The following is a 14439-nucleotide window of genomic DNA, read 5'->3' on the forward strand; positions in this document are numbered from 1 at the left end:
ATGTGGATGGCTCTTACTTTTTTATTCAATCTGATACCCTGTCTCTTTTGATTGGAGCATTAAGCCCATGTAATTCAGAGTCACTATTAAAAGAAGATGTGAAGGACATGGGGAGTTAGAGAGGAGAAGGGAGTTGGGGGAAGTTGGAGGGGGAGGTGAACCATGAGAGACTATGGACTCTGAAAAGCAATCTGAGGGGTTTGAATTGACGGGTGGGTGGGAGGTTGGGGTACCAGGTGGTGGGTATTATAGAGGGCACGGATTGCATGGTGCACTGGGTGTGGTGAAAAATAATGAATACTGTTATGCCGAAAATAAATAAAAAATTAAAAAAAATAAAAGAAGATGTGGTCCATATATACAATGGAATGTCACTCAGCCATCAGAAAGGATGAATACCCAACTTTGTATTGACATGGACGGGAGGGGAGGAGATTATGCTGAGTGAAAAAAGTCAAGCAGAGAAAGTCCATGATCACATGGTTTCACTCTTATGTGGAACGTGAGGAATAGCATGGAAGACATCAAGAGAAGGAAGGGGAAAATGAAGGGAGTAAATCGGAGGAGGGATGAACCATAAGGACTCTGAGAAATAAACTGAGGGTTTTAGAGGGGAAGGTGGGGTTGGGTAAGCCCAGTGATGGGTATTCAGGAGGGCACGTGTTGCAGGGAGCACTGCGTGTTGTACACAATGAATCATGGAACATTGCATTAGAAACTAATGATGTCCTGTGTGGTGACTAAATAACAAAAAATCTGCATAAGATTATCAGATTTACAAATCTATTCATTAGATGTGGTGAGTGCACAAAATCAATTTTTATGCTAAATGCTTGCTCAAATGTATACAATTATGAAGTATTTCATAACTTACCTTACATAAACATGCAAAGAAACAGGAGAAGCCACAATCACAACTGCCACTTCCCAACGGCACTCGGGGGAAAATGAAGCACAAACAAGTCAGTTTCCAGAGATCGGGAGCAGGGTCAGCAGGTGTGGAGACTGCAGCCCAGAACAACTCCTCAGTCCCATATTCGTTAGATACGAGATAACAATCAACAAAGGAGGAGGCAGATTATAGATAAACCAGATATGCCTGACCAAGCAGGATGGGGTTAGTGGTTGAGTAAAGGCATTTGAAGGAATCATCTAATTAACTACAGGTGATCTCCGGAGAAGGGGAGATAACAAGAACCGCTCTGAGCAGGCACGCGACCCCAGCTGCTCCACTGCAAGGACGTGTATCATCCTCTCCTCAGGGGCCCCTGCTGGTCCTCAATCAAGCATGTTTGGTCTGTAGCTTGTTCTGAGGGACGGTTACACACAACTTTATCTTCATTCGTACATTCATTTACTTATTTATTTATTTATTTTAAACATTTTATTTGTTTATTTTTGAGAGAGAGACAGAAACAGAGAGAAAGAGAGAGCAAACACAAATGGGAAGGAGAGACAGAGGGAGAAGCAGACCTACAACAGAGGACTCCATCCCAGGACCCTGGGATCATGACCAGAGCCCAAGGCAGGTGTCTCACAGAATGAAACTGTAAGGCACTCAAATCACAACTAAAAACATTAAAAAGAAAACCCATTTATTCCTTGGAGTCAGTGTAGCAGCTCCCACCTGGCTACATCTCAAACACCCCTGAGCTCACTTGAACTGATGGTGGTTCTGGAAGATTCCACCAAGTGTCGCCGCATGAGGACAGAAATGCTCTGTGAGTCCAGAGAGGGTTCAGGGAATGATTTGGATTCATCTGTTCCAAAGCGGACCTGATTTTCACCCACTTATTTACTTATGAAAATAGAGTCTGTGTTTTCGGCTGAGGGATGGAGGACAATAGTGGACATCAGGGAAGATGGAAATGGAAAGTGAAGGAAAATGTATCCCACGAAGGTGGACCAGAGCTGCCACTCTAGGAAGTTATGAACCAGTCCTGCCTTGTGTTATGAACCCTCAACTCACAGGGATGAGGAAGGAGGGGCAAGACCAGGATGTCCAACAATGCAGGAGGGAAAGCACCAGAGGTCACGGGTGACGAGTTCTGGATAGGGAGCAGCCCAGACATGTCATGCACCTGAACCATGCTCCCCCTCAATGTTGACAGCAGACAGATCAGAGAGGGTGAGCTACAGGCTTTCCTCCAGATCCCTCTGGGCACCTGGGATGCATGCCCACAGCTCAGCCACACGGAATGGTGAATTTGTTCCCCCTCGTGTCTAGCTCCTGGCTGCGTCTAGGGTCCTTCTCTGGCTGTGCTGAGCCTCTAGCAGAAGAATCCCGAGGACCACCAGGATCAAGGCAGCCACGCCCATTCTCGTCAAATTCTCCACCGTGTAATCTCTGGGGTCCGAGTCTAGGAATGAGGACAGAGAGGTTGCAGAGGTCAAAGAGGACCCAAATCACCCAGGATCCTGTATGCCCACCCAGGGGACCTGCTTCCCCACACAGGACACTCCCTCCATACAAGCCCCATCACTGGGACTTTCTCTTACTCAACACTGCTGGGGTATGAGTTGTTTTGTGGGCTCACGGTGCCAGCTGCTTCTGCAGGAAAGATAGAAGCAGATGGAAGGAGCTAGAGACCCCCGTTCCGCCTGTCTTCTGCTCTGTGTCTCCATCCCTCAGCCTGTCACTATGTGGTTTTTGTACAGTTCCTGAACTAGCCCTTCTCTGCACTAGAGGGCTTTCCTCTGCTCTCCTCACTGGATTTCTTCAGCCTCCTTGTTCTCTTTGATTTCAGACTCTGCTTCTGAGTCACTTGGGGTTGATTCTGGCTGTGCCCCACCAGCTCAGGGTTGCAGAGAAAAATGGCCTCCCCGCACAGAAATCATCATGTCCTCACATGTTCTTTGCTCAGTCTGAGACACAAGACCTCCTGGGCTCATGTCCCTGTAGATGACAGTTCCCACTCACTCTGTAGCCGAGGTCCTAGCAGCATCCATGGATGAGGGGCTGGTGCCAGGGGCTCCTGACTGTCAGGAGAACAGAGGGTCTGATGTCTGGGGTCGGGTCCATGTCCCTCCATGTCAACCAGCTCCCTTGCTTCAGGGTCTGCACTTTATACTATACCTACAGTATTCCTCCTTGGATGTATTCATTAATTCATTCTTCATTTACTTACAGATATCCATAGTGCCAGACACACACCACATACTCACACACACACACACACACACACACACACACACACACACACACAGAGAGAGAGAGAGAGATCTGTGTGCGCATATCTACAACAGGCATATAAATATGTATCCACGGGGTACCGGCCTCTATGGGAGGGTCTCACAGAGCCCAGGGGAAAGTCTGCCCCAGACAACCCAGCCTGGGACTGTCGGCCAAACTGCCGGGAGGGTCAGGTACCCCCTCCCTGGACAGAGCGAATCTGTGGTAGCCAATATCAGAGAGACACTGGAGGGTCAGGCTCTGTCCTGAGGTCACGACAGGGCCCTGTTGAGACAGCAGGGTGGGCTTTCCCGACACACCTGGGAGAGACCAGCAGTGGATGGCAGGGGCTGCTTTTCCCCACACCTCCCTTCTCCCGTCCTGACACCCGGGTCTCACTGTCCATCACACTCTGTGACTCTGCCCTGTGAGTCCCCGTGGTCCCCTCTCCCACCCTGTCTTTGGGGCATGGGTCCTTTCGCAACAATGACAGTGACATTGTAGGGGGAGGGGAGGGTAGACAAAAGCCAGAGGAATTCAGGTAATAAAGGCAATCTGGAAGGACCATCAGCTCTGGAAGAAGATGCAGAGACAGGCTGTGCCCCAGATGGGGGCTCTGGGCCCTGAGAGAAGAGTCCCTGTTAACTGTCAGGTGCCTCAAAACACAGATGGGGCAACAGTAAGACTTTCTCACCTGAGACCAGCAGCTCCAGGGGGTCACTGGGGTCTGACCACACCTGGGGGGTGTTGCTGTAATAGCCATAGCATCTGACCGTCCACCTGAGGCTAGGGGTCACAGGTCCAACAGGGAACAGGGCCTGGGTACCCCCACGGGGGGCTGGCTGGGAGTTCAGGGTCCAGGAGGGCTGGCGCTCTCCTTCCTTCATCAGGACAAATCGGTGGAATCCCATCCGTGAGGCACACTGAAGGGTCACGTTCCCTCCTGAGGTCACAACAGGGCTGGGCAGGGCTGAGAGGCTGGGTTGGCCATGGGATCCTAGGAGAGGAGGATGGGGTGGTGTTCAATCGGGCTCAGACCCCCAAGGTATCCCCAGGCTGGTCTGTAAGAGGGAGACTCCTGAGACCCCACCCCCTTCCTGACGGCAGAGTCTGGGGCTGGGATCCTGAGTGGGCTCACACCTGTCACCACCAGCTCCAGGGGGTCACTGTATTCTGACCAGTCATTGGGGCGTTCATAGTCACACTGGTATCTTCCTGCATATACATCTGTCATGTATGTGATGGAGAAGTTGGCCTTGTACCCGGACTCCAGTGGCTTCTGTGTCTCCCAATTCCATGAGTCCCCCTCTTTATGCAGGTGGTACTCCTGGGCCTCCAAGCTCCCCTGACACCAGATGGTCACAGGTGTCCCCCAGGGCATCACAGAGCTGGGCTCAGCCCAGATGGTGGGTTTGGGGAGGGTCCCTGGAAGGAAACAGAGGCTGGGACACAGACCTTCCCCATCCCCAGGTAAGAGCTCAACGCCAAACCCCCAGAAGTGCCCCTGGGTCAGCCCAGAACTGCTGTTCTACATGCCCAGCAGCCTGCTGGGTGACCCCTGTCCCTAGTGAGGAGGTGGGACTGGGGCCTTTGGGGACAGACTCACCTGCCTGTGCTTGCATCCTGGGGTCTTCACTCAGCCCTGGAAGACAGTCCGTGTCAGAGGTTTGCCCCGAATCCTAGCAGAACCCTTTCTCCCCATGAGCCTCCTGAGCCTGGGGTCTCTGAAAGACCAGGGCTTGACTCTGGGGTGGCTTCCTCCCAAACTAAGGCCTCCCTTTCCCTCCTCAGATCTCACCGAGACAGAGCAAGGCCATGATGGTGGGGGTCATGGTGTCTCGTCTCTCTCACTCTGGCTGTGCAGAGGGTGAGACCACGGTGCCAGAGGGTGAGACCACGGTGCCCACAGGACATGCAGACATACAAGGTGTGGTTCTCAGAGGTAGGTGTCCTGTCATGGGGTTGTCACGTACGCAGGATATGACAATAGGAAGGTGAAAAACCCCTGCCCAGGGTCCTAGCCTGGCTCCGGTGATGCCCAATCAAGTGAGGAGACCAGGGCAGGTCCTTCCCTCCCAGAGCCTCCCCCATGGGTCTCGTTCATCCCCACAACCCTGGTCCTCACCATGGCCGGATCCCCAGAACCAGAGCTGCTGCAGAGGACATGGGTTCCTGCTGTGCTGGGGAGCTCATATCAGCTCAGACACTCATGTGATATCTCTGAATGGCTCAAGTTGAGATATCGGTGGCAATGTGCCAGAGAAGATATAGACGCAAAAAGGGAAGGGAACACAGACCGTCTCTTGGCCCTGCAGTGTGGTCTCTCTTTCTGTCACAGCCTCCAAGGACTTCTGTGACATGGTCCACACCCCATTCATGGGAAAATGCCTCTTTGAGTCCCTCCTGGCTCTTTGATGCCCCCTTGTTCCAGGGACAGAGACATCCTCCTCACCCTGGGGTCTTGCCTGTAAGCTATAGGAAACAATACTTGGGTGAGTGCTCTGATATGAGAGACAAAGCTGATTCTCATGTCATTACTACTCCTGTGTCCACTGCCCAAGTGACTGTGAGCACAGTGGCCTGGTCTGTAGCATGCTATCCTCACTCTACACCTCAGAGTGGTTGTGAGGTCAGTGGGACCTAGATTGTGCATGGGATGACTTTTGTTAGATTCCTAACCTGATTAAGAGGGGTGTGGTTAAGACCAAAGAGGTCCATGTGTCAGACCCCACAGTCAGGTTAGATCATTGATCATTGTGTTAAGTCCCAGGGAAGACTGAGAGAAAACGGTGGGAATTAAGAAAAACAGGAGAGAGAAAGCTGTGATCAGGAGTTCTCCACAGGCTGATGACCTAGTAGAGCCCCATAATGCCTAAGAGACTTTATTTCATACTTCAATAACAAGAATGTTTATTAGGGAGATTGAGGTTGGAGGACCACAAGTGCCAGGTGACCGCCTTGCTTCCAAGCAAGAGACTTTTCTAAAGCATATTTACAGAAGAGCTCAAGGTTTGTGTCAGCATGACTGTGAGAGCTAATGTGATCCCAATAAAGTAGTGAATGAACTGCAGGGATTGTGAGAGCTAGCCCTTGGCAAGACTCCTGAGACTGCAAGGACCCTGTCAGCTTGCAGTTGGTTCTCCATATCCTTGAGAGACCCCATGTGTTCTGAACACTGAGAAATGCTATTTACAATGTTTCTGAAGTTAGTAGAAACAGGTATTTGCAGAAAATGAGAAACAAAATTTTCTGAAATTGACACGGACCACAACAGAAAAAGAAGTGAAAGCTGAGTGGCTGCCAGTGTCCGGGGTGAAGTTGGGGGTCATCAAATTTGATCTCTGCCTCTGTGTGACCAGAACAAGCATCCACATTATCACAGGCAGCAAGGGCATCCAGTGTCTCACTGACTGTGCAAGCAGTGTGACCCTTCTACCTTGTGTGGGGTGGGTCCTGGCATGACTATGCCCAATAACTCAGTCCAGACAATAGCACTGAGCCATGTCCCCTGTGTGTGTGTGTGTGTGTGTGCATGTGGGTGGAACCCCGCACAGGCAGTTGTCCACGTGTGAGGGTGTGGCTTCCATGGTAGTCATCCCTGCCAGACACATCCCTGCTCAGATGCTAAGTTGGGACAAGTAGATGCAAGAGGTCAGTGGGGCTGTCACCACCCACCCCTTACAGTCCTGAGCTTCAGGTCAGCCCTGGAAGCAGTTGTCTCTGGAACTCAGGGGTATAGAAGGTGAGTGTTCAACAGGAATGGACATCAGACAGGGACCACAATTTGATAAGGAGGGCTCAGGAACATTGTGTGCAGACTCATCAATCATAGTCCAGGACGTGAAATGGCAGGAATATAGGAAACTCGTTTTATGTTAAAAATCTGAACTACACCATAAACAAAGATAAACTCGAAATGGATAAAAGACCTCAACGTGAGACAGGAATCCATCAGAACCCTGGGGGAGAATATAGGCAGTGACCTCTTCGATATCATCCACAGCAACTTCTTTCAAGATATGTCTCCAAAGGCAAAGGAAACAAAAGCGAAAACGAACTTTTGTGTCTTTGTCAAGATCAAAAGCTTCTGCACAGCAAAGGAAACAGTCAAGAAAAGAATGAGGCAACCCACGGAATGGGAGAAGATATTTGCAAATGACAGAACAGACAAAAGGTTGAAATCCAGGATCTATAATGAACTACTCAAACTCAACACACACAAAACAGACAAACATATCAAAAAATGGGCAGACGACATGAACAGACACTTCTCCAATAAAGACATACAAATGGATAGCAGACCCATGAAAAAATGTTCATCATCACTAGCCATCAGGGAGATTCAAATTAAAACCACATTGAGATACCACCTTACACCGGTTAGAATGGCCAAAATTAGCAAGAAAGGAAACAACATGTGTTGGAGGGGATGTGGAGAAAGGGGAACCCTCTTCCAATGTTGGTGGGAATTCAAGTTGGTGCAGCCACTTTGAAAACAGTGTGGAGATTCCTCAAGAAATTAAAAAGAGAGCATCCCTATGACCCTGCAATTGCACTACTGGGTACTGACCCCAAAGATACAGATGTAGTGAAAAGAAGGGCCAACTGTACCCCAACGTTCATAGCGGCAATGGCCACGGTTGCCAAACTCTGGAAAGAACCAAGATGCCCTTCAACGGAAAAATGGATAAGGAAGATGTGGTCCATATACAGTAGGGAGTATTATGCCTCCATCAGCAAGGATGAATACCCAACATTTGTAGCAACATGGACGGGACTGGAAGAGATTATGCTGAGTGAAATAAGTCAAGCAGAGAGAGTCAATTATCATATGGTTTCACTTATTTGTGGAACATAGCATGGAGGACAAGGGGAGAAGGAGAGGAGAAGGGACTTTAGGGAAATTGGAACGGGAGGTGAACCATGAGAGACTATGGACTCCTAAAAACAATCTGAGGGTTTTGAATGGGTGGGGGATGGGAGTTTGGGGGAACCAGGAGGTGGGTATTAGAGAGCACGTATTGCATGGAGCACTGGGTGAGGTGCAAAAACAATGAATACTGTTACACTGAAAAAAATAAATTAATTTTAAAAATGTGAACTACTGTAAAATGGAGCACATTGAGTGTTTGTAGAAATAATGAAGTTATATTATGGAAAGAAGATGGAAATCAGGAAGTGAGTTAATTCAATTCTCTGGAGGTAAAAGAGAAAAACAAAAACTTACTGTGACTGATCCTTCCATCTGTGAGAAGATGCAGCTGAAAGGCAGAACACGAAATTGGAAGACAACACTGAGGATGCTTTGTCTGATGCCAGACAGGCTGAAATGAGAACATGCAGATACCCAGGGAACGGGGGGATGGTGGATACAATGAGTCTGGAAAGAGAGCAGTGAGGAATGTGTGAGGCAACAGTCCCAGGGGCCAGTGTTCAGGTGTTGTAAAGAGATACAGGTAGAGCAGCAGCCTGCTGATATGCATGGATGTGTCCTTGAGATCTGTGTCTCCATATCTCCTGATAAAGCAAAGGAAGTTGACAGGAGCTGACTTTTAAGCAGAAGAAAAAAGCAGAGAGATTTGGAACATGCGCTTATACGGAATCATGAATGAGGGATGCTTTACTCACCCAAGGGAGCTTGAAAGGACAAAGGTAAAAGGGTCGACAGGGCCCACATCCTCAAGCACAAGGAGACAGGGACTTCGTGTAGCCTTGGGCTTCATCTCTGTGAGGGAGGAGGAGAGCCCCCCAGCAGGCGTGTTCCCAGCTCCTTATCCTTGGGTCCTCTCCTGTACTTGGAATGAGGCAATGTTGTCTAACTTTTTCTTTTCTTTTTTTTTTCTTTTTTTGATCTTAGAAATCAAACAAGATTTTATTTATTTATTTATTTACTTACTTATTATTTTCTTTTTTTTTCGATTAATTTATTTATTTTCAGAAAAACAGTATTCATTATTTTTTCACCACACCCATTGCTCCATGCAATACCTGCCCTCCTTAATACCCACCACCAGGCTCTCCCTTGCCCCCTACAAAATGCTCAATTTGTTTCTCAGAGTCTACAGTCTCTCATCGTTCGTCCCCTCCTCCAATTTCCCTCAATTCCCTTTTCCTTTTTTCTACTCCTAATGTCTTCCATGTTATTCCTTATGCTCCACAAGTCAGTGAAACTCTGCTGGTCTCTTCTAGACAGCATGTGGATGGCTCTTAGTTTTTTATTCAATCTGATACCCTGTGTCTTTTGATTGGAACATTCAGCCCATGTAATTCAGAGTCACTATTAAAAGAAGATGTGGAGGACATGGGGAGTTAGAGAGGAGAAGGGAGTTGGGGGAAGTTGGAGGGGGAGGTGAACCATGAGAGACTATGGACTCTGAAAAGCAATCTGAGGGGTTTGAATTGACGGGTGGGTGGGAGGTTGGGGTACCAGGTGGTGGGTATTATAGAGGGCACGGATTGCATGGAGCACTGGGTGTGGTGAAAAATAATGACTACTGCTATGCCGAAAATAAATAAAAAATTAAAAAAAATAAAAGAAGATGTGGTCCATATATACAATGGAATATCACTCAGCCATCAGAAAGGATGAATACCCAACCTTTGTATCAACATGGACGGGACTGGAGGAGATTATGCTGAGTGAAAAAAGTCAAGCAGAGAAAGTCCATGATCACATGGTTTCACTCTTATGTGGAACATAAGGAATAGCATGGAAGACATCAAGAGAAGGAAGGGGGAAATGAAGGGAGTAAATCGGAGGAGGGATGAACCATGAGGACTCTGAGAAATAAACTGAGGGTTTTAGAGGGGAAGGTGGGGTTGGATAAGCCCGGTGATGGGTATTCAGGAGGGCACGTGTTGCAGGGAGCACTGGGTGTTGTACACAAACAGTGAATCATGGAACACTGCATTAGAAACTAATGATGTGGGGCGCCTGGGTGGCTCAGTGGGTTAAAGCCTCTGCCTTCAGCTCGGGTCATGATCCCAGAGTCCTGGGATCGAGCCCCACGTCAGGCTCTCTGCTCCGCAGGGAGCCTGCTTCCTCCTCTCTCTCTGCCTGCCTCTCTGCCTTCTTGTGATCTCTGTCTGTCAAATAAATAAATAAAATCTTTAACAAAAAAAAAAAGAAACTAATGATAACAAAAAATCTGCATAAGATTATCAGATTTACAAATCTATTCATTAGATGTGGTGAGTGCACAAAATCAATTTTTATGCTAAATGCTTGCTCAAATGTATACAATTATGAAGTATTTCATAACTTACCTTTCCTCTGCTCGCCTCACTGGATTCCTTCAGCCTCCTTGTTCTCTTTTATTTCATATCTGCTTCTGAGTCACTTGGGGTTGATTCTGGCTGTGCCCCACCAGCTCAGGGTTGCAGAGAAAAATGGCCTCCCAGCACAGAAATCATCTTGTCCTTGCATGTTCTCTGCTCAGTCTGGGACACAAGGCCTCCTGGGCTCATGTCCCAGCAGATGACAGTTCCCGCTTATTCAGTAGCTGAGGTCCCAGCAGCGTCCATGGTTGAGTGGCTGGAGCCAGGGGCTCCTGACTGTCAGGAGAAGAGAGGGGCCCATGTCAGAGGAAAGCCCCCTAGTGCAGAGAAGGGCTAGTTCAGGAACTGTACAAAAACCATATAGTGACAGGCTGAGGGATAGAGACACAGAGCAGAGGACAGGCGGGACGGGGGTCTCTAGCTCCTTCCATCTGCTTCCATCTTCCCTGCAGAAGCAGCTGGCACCGTGAGCCCACCCCAAAACAAATCAGACTCCAGCAGTGTTGAGTAAGAGTAAGTCCCAGTGATGGGGCTTGTATGGAGGGAGTGTCCTGTGTGGGGAAGCAGGTCCCCTGGGTGGACATACAGGATCCTGGGTGATCCTCTGCAACCTCTCTGTCCTCATTCCTAGCCTCCGACCCCAGAGATTACAGAGTGGAGAATCTGACCCACATGGGCATACCTGTCTTGATCCAGGTGGTCCTCGGGATTCTGCTGCTAGAGGCTCAGCACAGCCAGAGAAGGACCCTAGATGTTCACTAATTCATTCTTCATATACTTACAGATACCCACAGTGCCAGACACACACACACACACACACACACACACACAGAGAGAGAAAGAAAGAGAGAGAGAGAGAGAGAGATCTGTGTGCGCACATCTACAACAGGCATATAAATATGTATCCAGGAAAGGTGATGGTCAGGCACTGGGTCATAGGAACGGCGTTATTGCCTGGATGCAGTGTGGATGGAGATGGGAAGAAGAGCTACATAAGTAAATAAACCAACCAACCAACCAACCAATAAACAAACAAAAAAGATAAATGAGACTCATTGAAAATATGCTAAGACCGGGGAGTGCCCAGAGCTTGTGCCCCACAGGGACCCTGTGAATCCATCTAACCCCAATGCACACAGGAGAAGGAGGACAGTTTCTGAGTCTGGCATCCCTGTCACCTGAGTACCCTTTGTCATCATCTGCATGTGCTTCTCTAGAATGTGTGAGAAGCAGACACAGGGACACTGAACCAGCGACCACACAAAAAGGAGAGAGGATACCAGTGCACATGGACACAGGGTGCAGCCTCCCTGGGGACTCCCGTGATCCGGGATCGACACTCCTGGGTCTCAGGTGTGCACCAAGGGGCATGTAGGCCCCCAGGTGAGCATGCGGGGTCAGCAGAGCGGTGCCCGCAGGTGGGAAGGCTTCTGTCCAGGAGAGTGTCCTGTGCGGCTGACAGTACCATCAGATTCTGCTACGGAGGGACAGGAGGTGAGTGGGATGCGCTGTCCACTCACCATTGTCCTCGCTCACCCCCCACACGGCCCCTACTCCTTACTCTGCTGAGACTGCGGGATGGGGGCCCCGGGTGCACACTGTGGATCTTCCCAACCTCTCCAGAGCAGGACCCTCCTCTGTGGAGCCCCCATGACCTCCACATGTGTTACTGTGTCAGGCTTTCCTGAGATGTGTGTCCTGAGTTGACAGAGTTCAGATAGGACAAGGTCAGGGCCCCTTACCTGAAACCAGCAGCTCCAGGGGGTCACTGGGCTGTGACAACTGGTAGGAAGAGGTGCTGGTGGAGCCGTAGCACCTGTAGGACCCCCCATGGGCTGAGGTCACAGGACTCATTGGGAATTCAGCCTGGTACTGCCCAGCTCGGTACTGTGATCTAAGACGCAGCGGGGGATGGGCTGCCCCCTCCTTGGATAGAAGGAAAGTGTCCAAAGAGCTCTGTGACTGACACAGCAGAGTCACATTCTCTGCTGGGGCCACCTTGGGTTGCGGCTGCACCGACAGGGAGGATGTGTAGGGCAGCTGTCCTAGAGAGAGGAAGGGCATGTGAGGGGCTGTCCAGCCCTTGTTCTGAACTGAGTCTGTGTCCTCTGAGTCTGTCCCTTCCTATCCCCCTTCTCTCTCTGTGTCTCTCTCCCTGGGGACTCCACACACCTGGTCCCGGCCACCACCACCTATGGTGCCCCTGGCAGGACTGGTGCAGAATCTGCAGTCCTGACGGATGCCGTGAGCCCTCACCTGTGAGCAGGATGTCCAGGGGTTCACTGGGGGCCGACCACTCGGAGGAGAGTATGTGTCCACCGTAGCACGTGTACCAGCCCATGTGGGAGGGTCTCACAGGGCCCAGAGGGAAGTCTGACCCAGAGAGCCCAGCCTGGGGCTGCCCGCCAAGCTGCTGGGGAGGGTCAGGTGCCCCCTCTTTGGACAGAGTGAATCTGTCGTAGCCAACATCAGAGCGACACTGGAGGGTCAGTCTCTGTCCAGAGGTCACGAGAGAGCCATGCTGGGTCAGGAGGGAGGGCTTCCCCGACACATCTGGGAGAGACCAGCTGTGGATGGCAGGGGTTGCCTCTCCCCAAACTTCCCCTTCTCCTGATTGACCCCTGGGTCTCACTGTCACTCCTGGTGACTCTGACCTGTGAGTCCCCGTGGTCCCTTCACCCAACCTCTCATTGGGGCTCCCCTGGAAGCAGAGTTCCCATTACCTGTCTGGTGCCTCAAAACATGGATGGGGCACCAGTCAAACATTCTCACCTGAGACCAGCAGCTCCAGGGCTCACTGGGGTCCGACCACACCTGGGGGATGTTGCTGTAATAGTCGTAGCATCTGAACGTCCACCTGAGGCTGGGAGTCACGGGGCCCACAGGGAACAGGGCCTGGGTCACCCCACGGGTGGCTGCCTGGGAGTTCAGGGTCCAGGACGGCTGACCTTCTCCATCCTTCATCAGGATGGACCTGTGGAATCCTATCCGTGAGGCACACTGGAGGGTCACGTTCCCTCCTGGGGTCATGACAGGGATGGGCAGGGCTGAGAGGGTGGGTTTGCCCTGGGATCCTAGGAGAGGAGGAGGGCGACATGTGAAATGGGGCTCAGACCCCCCACGTTATCCCCAGGCTGGGCTGTGAGAGGGAGACCCCTGAGAGACCACCCCCTTCCTGAGGGCAGAGTCTGGGGCTGGGACCCTGAGTGGGCTCGCACCTGCCACCACCACCAGCTCAAGGGGGTCACTGGGCTCTGAACAGCCAGTGGGACTGAAATAGTTACAGTGATATCTTCCTGCATGTACATCTGTCATGTGTGTGATGGAGAACTGGGCCTTGTCCCTGGACTCCAGTGGCTTCTGTCTGTCCCAGACCCTTGACTCTCCCTTTTTATGCAGGCGGTACTCCTGGGCCTCCAGCCCCATCCCCGACACCAGATGGTCACAGATGTCCCCCAGGGCATCACAGAGCCTGGCTCAGCCCAGATGGTGGGTTTGGAGAGGGTCCCTGGAAGGAAACAGAGGCTGGGACACAGACCTTCCCCACCCCCAGGTCCCAGTTCAGCTCCAAACCCCCAGACGTCCCCCTTGGTCAGTCCAGAACTTCTCTTCTCCCTCCCCCATGTCTGGTGGGTGACCCCTGTCCCCAATGAGGAGGTGGGACTAGGACCCCTTAGGACAGACTCACCTGTCTGCGCTCTGGTCCTAGGGCCCACACTCATCCCTGGAAGAGAGTCTCTGTGAGAGGTTTGCCCTGAATCCTTGCCGAACCCCTCCTCCACATGAGCCTCCTGAGCCTGGGGTCTCTGACAGACCAGGCCTGGATGTGGGGCTGGTCTCTCCCAGACTAGAGTGTCCCCTCCCCTCCTCAGATCTCACCAAGACAGAGCAGGGCAGTGAGGGTGGGGGTCATGGCGTCTCCTCTCCCTGGTTCTGGCTGTGCAGACGGAGGTCCCACTGTGACCATGGGACAGACAAAACCACAGGTT

General features: G+C 50.9%; 2 protein-coding genes across 2 annotated transcripts; both read right to left on the bottom strand.

The window, feature by feature from the left end:
• Positions 1–536: 536 nt before the first annotated feature.
• LOC101671947 (leukocyte immunoglobulin-like receptor subfamily A member 5) lies at positions 537–5088 on the bottom strand. The gene is made up of 5 exons (XM_013050769.2): positions 4971–5088; positions 4779–4814; positions 4313–4597; positions 3867–4169; positions 537–2360 (listed from the first exon to the last, which is right to left on the bottom strand). Exons 1-5 carry the CDS (start codon positions 5002–5004, stop codon positions 2224–2226), a joined length of 795 nt encoding a protein of 264 aa, XP_012906223.2. The 5' UTR covers positions 5005–5088; the 3' UTR covers positions 537–2223.
• A 7084-nt stretch (positions 5089–12172) lies between these two features.
• Positions 12173–14439, bottom strand: LOC101672819 (leukocyte immunoglobulin-like receptor subfamily A member 6). Its single transcript, XM_045076945.1, is given in 7 exon segments — positions 12173–12495; positions 12707–13017; positions 13230–13524; positions 13669–13873; positions 13876–13958; positions 14139–14174; positions 14330–14439. Coding segments are annotated over 7 exon segments (1335 nt in total). The 5' UTR covers positions 14418–14439; the 3' UTR covers positions 12173–12178.

Source organism: Mustela putorius, unplaced genomic scaffold (genome assembly GCF_011764305.1).
Source record: "Mustela putorius furo isolate JIRA1106 unplaced genomic scaffold, ASM1176430v1.1 tig00000196_pilon_pilon_pilon, whole genome shotgun sequence".
Taxonomy (NCBI): domain Eukaryota; kingdom Metazoa; phylum Chordata; class Mammalia; order Carnivora; family Mustelidae; genus Mustela; species Mustela putorius.

Coding starts and splice junctions, on each gene's coding strand:
- LOC101671947 (XM_013050769.2), bottom strand. CDS start 5,004: ATGACCCCCACCATCATGGCCTTGCTCTGTCTCG. Junction 4,598..4,778: donor CAGGATGCAAGCACAGGCAG/GTGAGTCTGTCC, acceptor GTTTCCTTCCAG/GGACCCTCCCCAAACCCACC. Junction 4,170..4,312: donor CCTGGAGCTGGTGGTGACAG/GTGTGAGCCCAC, acceptor CTCCTCTCCTAG/GATCCCATGGCCAACCCAGC.